This window comes from Quercus robur, chromosome 9 (assembly GCF_932294415.1).
Source record: "Quercus robur chromosome 9, dhQueRobu3.1, whole genome shotgun sequence".
Classification (NCBI taxonomy): domain Eukaryota; kingdom Viridiplantae; phylum Streptophyta; class Magnoliopsida; order Fagales; family Fagaceae; genus Quercus; species Quercus robur.
This window is the reverse complement of record NC_065542.1, coordinates 20577424-20582869: the sequence shown is the minus strand read 5'-3', so window position 1 is coordinate 20582869 and position 5446 is coordinate 20577424. Positions and strand designations below refer to the sequence as shown.

The 5446-nt window shown below is 31.4% G+C and overlaps 1 protein-coding gene across 3 annotated transcripts; it reads left to right on the top strand.

The window, feature by feature from the left end:
- The first annotated feature begins 1086 nt into the window (after positions 1 to 1086).
- LOC126700017 (uncharacterized) lies at positions 1087 to 4065 on the top strand. 3 transcript variants are annotated; one of them, XR_007646970.1, is made up of 4 exons: positions 1087 to 2191; positions 2490 to 2849; positions 3006 to 3067; positions 3728 to 4065. XR_007646970.1 is itself a non-coding variant. In XM_050397999.1 (4 exons), exons 1-4 carry the CDS (start codon positions 2069 to 2071, stop codon positions 3860 to 3862), a joined length of 399 nt encoding a protein of 132 aa, XP_050253956.1. In that variant the 5' UTR covers positions 1092 to 2068; the 3' UTR covers positions 3863 to 4065. The 3 variants fall into 3 exon arrangements, 2 of the variants coding, with proteins under 2 accessions (XP_050253956.1, XP_050253955.1); XM_050397999.1 differs by having other exon boundaries at positions 1092 to 2191; positions 2490 to 2568; XM_050397998.1 differs by having other exon boundaries at positions 1099 to 2191; positions 2490 to 2592.
- The last annotated feature ends 1381 nt before the right edge of the window (positions 4066 to 5446 follow it).

Below are 5446 nucleotides of genomic sequence, written 5' to 3'. Positions count from 1 at the left end.
AAAACAATACGAACTAAAAGTTATTTATTAAATTTATTAATCTATAGTTGGGGTCTTCTAGTAGAGGATTAAAAAAATGGAATGGTGAGAATTTTGTCGAGGTGAAAAGGTGCGAAAGAGCAACAAACACGGAGCCACAACCCACAAATCACAAGCATGAAGTAGCTACAAGTAGAACGACAAATATTTGGAGATTTTCGATGGAAACAAATTAACTGGGTTGGACTTGGACTCTCTAGCTTGCTCATCCTATTCCTACCTTTTGTTTTTCTTTGACTCCCATTCACTTTTTAAGGGCATATTTTTCCTCATCATTAACAATTTTATACCTTTTTAAATTTTTTTTTTTTTTATAGTAGTATATTTCATGAGTTTTACCCTATCAATAAGGATGTTTTATAATTTCTGTACATTTATTATTATTATTTATTTAAATCTTAATATTTTGAAAACGAGAAATTCTTATCAAATTTTGTTTACGTATGAATATGTTACCATGTAAATGGTCAATACCCTAGTTGCCATAATTAGCGGCGAGCCGGTGAAATTAAAAAAAAAAAAAAAATTGTTTATTTACAAACATGATGCTATTTTTTTTAAGGGTTTTCTTTTCTATCCCAAATGATTAATAATTATTCATTCTCCTTATATCTTTGGGATATAATATGAGCCTAAGAATACATTCCATATTCTTAAAGAAGAATTTATACTCATCTTCTCTATCTTGGTAGTAATGTAAAGCTATCATGTTGTGTATATTGTGAGTTCAAACATGTTATATATTGTTTTGAAAAGAAAAGAAAAAGTCTTCTCAAGTATACAAATACATCACAAAACTCAGAAATTCAAACTGCTATATATATATTTTTAGGAATGCTCTGATTCAAATCTTAAGGTAAGAAAATGATTTGGCAAACTCTCAGAGAGAGTAAAAAAGATGAGTTTTATTCTTTTTTTTTTTTTTAATTTTTTTATTTTACAAAGCCATAATTTTTTTGTTAACTGAGGTGAGTTTTTGTTTTAACCATATTAATTTGTCTTGTACTACTTTGTATTGCATTTTTGTCTGTGGCACCATCTTAAATATTAAACTTATAGTTTACATTTACTATTCAGCTTGCTTAGTTTAACCCTAGCTTCCTAGGATTAATTAAAATACCTAATTCTTTTAGTTTATCTTTCTTGCACAAATTACTATGCTAGCTGCTATTCCTGGTTCATGCGAAGTTAATTGAAGGAGTGGTCCAAAATCTCCTCCGCAACCAAAGGAATTAAGTCTTAGGATGGGTTTGGATTGCACTAAAAAGGAAAAAAATGCTCCGTTTGTGTTTTTTTTGTGGGTCCCATGCACTGTTCATGGGATTCGCAAGTACGGATTTCAACAAATTTTTCTTTAAAATTAGGTCCCACGGTACTGTTCACACATTTAAAAATTATTTTGCTACAATGTTTTTAGTTTTCAATAATAAGTGGTTTCTAAACGGACTCTTAAACTTTCTATGAAAATGTGAAAACTAGTATCCATTTTACTATAAAAACTCATCTAGGTCCGAATGTGATTTGTACCACTACCACATCAAAAACATAATCAAAAAATTTCATAATTATTTATTGTGTATATACATATTGACACATCAATTTAAATGGTAAAATTTATAGCATTCATAACATCGATTAAAAAATAACTTTGAAAGTTGTAAAGCTTGAATTTCCCTTCTATATATATATTTCATTCTTGAGTTCAAAGTTGCACCCTCTCTCTCCTTTGTTCGGGTAAAACGCCTATGTTTTGGGGATTCTAAGTCACTTAGAAGTGATTAAAGGGCACAAGTGAGGCCACCACCATGCATTCCCTACAGTTTTCTTCTTCATAAGTCTTATAAATACCAGTTTGTTCTCTTGGACAGCCTCTTCTGTCTCTTACAAAACCTTGTCTTAAATAATTGTTTCTTTTGGTAGCAACATTCTGCACTTACTGCACTACTCCCTTGTATATACACAACATAAACATATACAGTAATCACTTCTCTTTTCAACTTTATAACTGTTGAAAGAGCTCTCCTCGATCATGTCTATCATATCTTCTTTTTTTATCCTCCTCTTGTTCCTTTCCATGCATGAATATTGCAATGCTCGTGGCCTTGGAGTAATTGATAAAGCTTCCAGCTTACAATTCATTGTTTCTGAAAAGGTTGGTCTTGTACTTCTATGCTCCCCATTTTTTTTTTCTCACTAATTTCTTTATGTAATTTTCTGGAAGTTTAAATTTTGGTATTTTCTTTATGGAAAATTTTTATTATCAGATTTAAACTTGCGTGTAAGTGAATGTGATTGATGACATTTCAACAACATGGTAAATGATTGTTTAAATTGTTTTTTAAAGATTGATGACAGATTGGTTTATAAGAGTTATGATGTAAAATTGGTAATATCCCTTGCATCAGTCTTAATTGCTAATAGTTTTGTTTATCTTTTGGGGTATGTTGAAGGTAGAAGAGAAGGTTAAGCATAACATGGAAACAATTCAAGGAGGAACAGATGGAAACAACATTGATGACAAGTCTCAAGGTGGTGCAACTACACAAATTCCAGGTCTAGTCCCAATCAAGCCTTTTGTTTCAGTTTCTAGGCGCATGCCCCACAAGAACCACGATGAACATCCCGGCTTTAACTCGGACTATTCTCGGCCTAGAACTCGCCCTCCCTCCCATAACTGAAGTCGTTCACTCTTGCTTTACTATTAATCACTCATTAACTTCCTCTTTTGAATTGCTTAGCGGCTTTCTTTCATTTTCTATCATACCTTAAATCCTTAAGCCGTCACAACCACATAGATAGAGCCTTAGAATGTAAGGACTATGTGTATTTACTACTTATCAAACAAAATTCCTTATTCTTCAGTTTTGTACACCAAGGTTATATATGAATCTATAATTCATTATGCTCTATCTTCATCTTCATTATATTATTATCAGCATTATTATTGATAGGAATGGAATATGCAGGATGTGAGAATTCTAAGTCATCTTGTCACATGGGCTTGCTAAGGGAAACACGTATTAATAAGGTAAATTGTCCAATGCTTTTATAGTTATATAGAGGGTAAGTTTGGGTTTAAATATGGCAAAAGGGAACCTATTGATCCCATTTTTTTCATCATGTCCATTGTGAGGGCGACAAGTGCAAATGGTCTCTATGCATAAATTTATGAATTTTCATGTCTATGTGATATATGTCTGGCCCCAAAACTCAATATATTAGGAAGTGCACCGAAGCCATTGTGAGAAGTGGAGCAAAACAGCTTGTATGTGATGCTATATATAGTGTCTGCAAAATCAATGTTACCTTTGTTGAGAAGCTATTAGATAAGTTTTAAAGCCCCTTATATGATAAGTGAAAACATTGTTTTCTTCTTCTTACAATTTGAACCCAGGTTTTCTTCCTATAAAGAACACTTAGCAATGTATTGAGTTATAATAAACATGATTCACAACAATATTTTAAGTTTACCAAAACTTTTGAAAACCAATGTGATAGTTGATATTTATTAAATCACATTACTTTTTATCTTTTAGTAAGTGATGAATTTGGATTATATGACAAAAAGTCAGGTAATGAAAAGATATAAAAGAACTAGGAATTGACGTGCATGACCGGGTGGGTAAGAAAAACCTTACTCGGTAGATTATATTACAATGAGTGTAACATGTTACTGTTGCCTATGTAGGGATCAAGAAGGCGAGCATTATCAATAATAGGATCTAAAGTCAAAGAAGATATCGTTTTCAATGGTAACAAAGTACAAGCTGTAGAAGTGACAGACTATGAACCACCACATCAGACACCACCGATTCACAATTAATATAGAAATCTAGCAAATTTTGCTACTTGTGCTACGGTTTCTATGATCATATTATATACATTTTCTTTCACCATCTATAAGAAAATAACAGCTAAGAGATCATTTGTGTATACTATAAATGGAAGTAGAAACATAAGAAATGGAGAATTAGTGGCTTAGATTGCTACTAGTTAAAAAAAGTGGTAGTTGGTGTATTGTTACATGACGTTATAACTTATTTCAATGCTTTCATGAGTTGGAATGGTTTTGATGTTCCATGCAAACAGTTGCCAGAAATCACTCCCTAAAACACTCCAACATTATACTTTAATTAATATCCAAAGGAATTTCTTTCCTAATGCTTGGAAATCCTCTGCATTTAAAATCAAGAGTAATTCCAAAGTCCAACTATCAAAGGCGAAAATATTGTTCCTTTTGTTATTAAAGTTTGAAGTTTGAACTAGTAAAAACGTATAGCATGCTGTATATTAACAATTAATAACAAGCTTTAACGTGGGAAAATCTGTTTTGTAACTGTTAAGTAACTTCAGGCTTAGTTTATTCAACTTTTCCTTACAAGTTCCAAGGCAATTGAAAGGAGAGGAGCAAAACAAAGGGTTCTATTCTTATCTTGAGGAACTCTATATCAAATTTGATAAACAACATATCCCACAACAATTTGAAAAACAAGAACAAGAACATAGTTCCATGCAAAAAAAATTTATATTAAAAAGCACTATTATCAATTTTTTTTTTTTTTCTCAACCAAGACAAGAGCAAATGTGGTGGAGTTGATTTGACTCTCAGGGAAAGGGCAAACTTTATTAAAAACTAGCCTCTAACTTGCGCGAAATGCACATGCACAATATTGAAATAACATTTTTCCACTATCCAGAGATTAGAAATACAAAAAACGTTATGATAGAATACAAAAGAGATTTATTATTATAAGATAAAAATCCATTTATAACATGACACTCAATTTGTTCTAGAGTAGAATTAAAAAAAAAAAAAAAAAAATCCACACCATGAATCTCAAATCTACATGGAGTAAACTCTATGATTAGCTCTCAATGTGAGCAATTGAGCATATCTGATGATGGCTACAATCATCTCTTAAAACTACTACTTGTCTCTACTACATTTTTCATTGCTTAAGAGTGTTATTTTTCTTGTTGGTGAATAGTGAATCCATTCTTGGCAAAATGCAATGTCTTAGACGGAGAATCCTTGATTAGAAAAGGCCCCAAGGTCTTGTTCATTTGTGGATCAAAGTCTTTATTAGTGGTCTCCATGTGAATGCAACTCCATTGTTAGGTTCCTATGGTATGTAAAAATGCATTAGTTCTAATTGGAGGCAAAGATAGACAACTCTTTTTTTTAGAAGAATATAACACAACTTAAAACCCATAAACAATATTATGAAATTTAACATTAAGAATACAATCAAACTTATTCAAAATCTAAAATTAAGAAGCTAACACAAATCATAAATTAAGATATAAAAGTAGAAAAGAACAAGAACAAAGAACAAACCTGAGAGAGAGAGAGAATGGAAAGAAGCTTACCAGTGAGAAAGATCAAATTAGTTTTTTTAAAATAAAT

Coding starts and splice junctions, on each gene's coding strand:
- LOC126700017 (XM_050397998.1), top strand. CDS start 2,069: ATGTCTATCATATCTTCTTTTTTTATCCTCCTCTTGTTCCTTTCCATG. Junction 2,192..2,489: donor AATTCATTGTTTCTGAAAAG/GTTGGTCTTGTA, acceptor GGTATGTTGAAG/GTAGAAGAGAAGGTTAAGCA. Junction 2,593..3,005: donor TGCAACTACACAAATTCCAG/GTCTAGTCCCAA, acceptor TGGAATATGCAG/GATGTGAGAATTCTAAGTCA.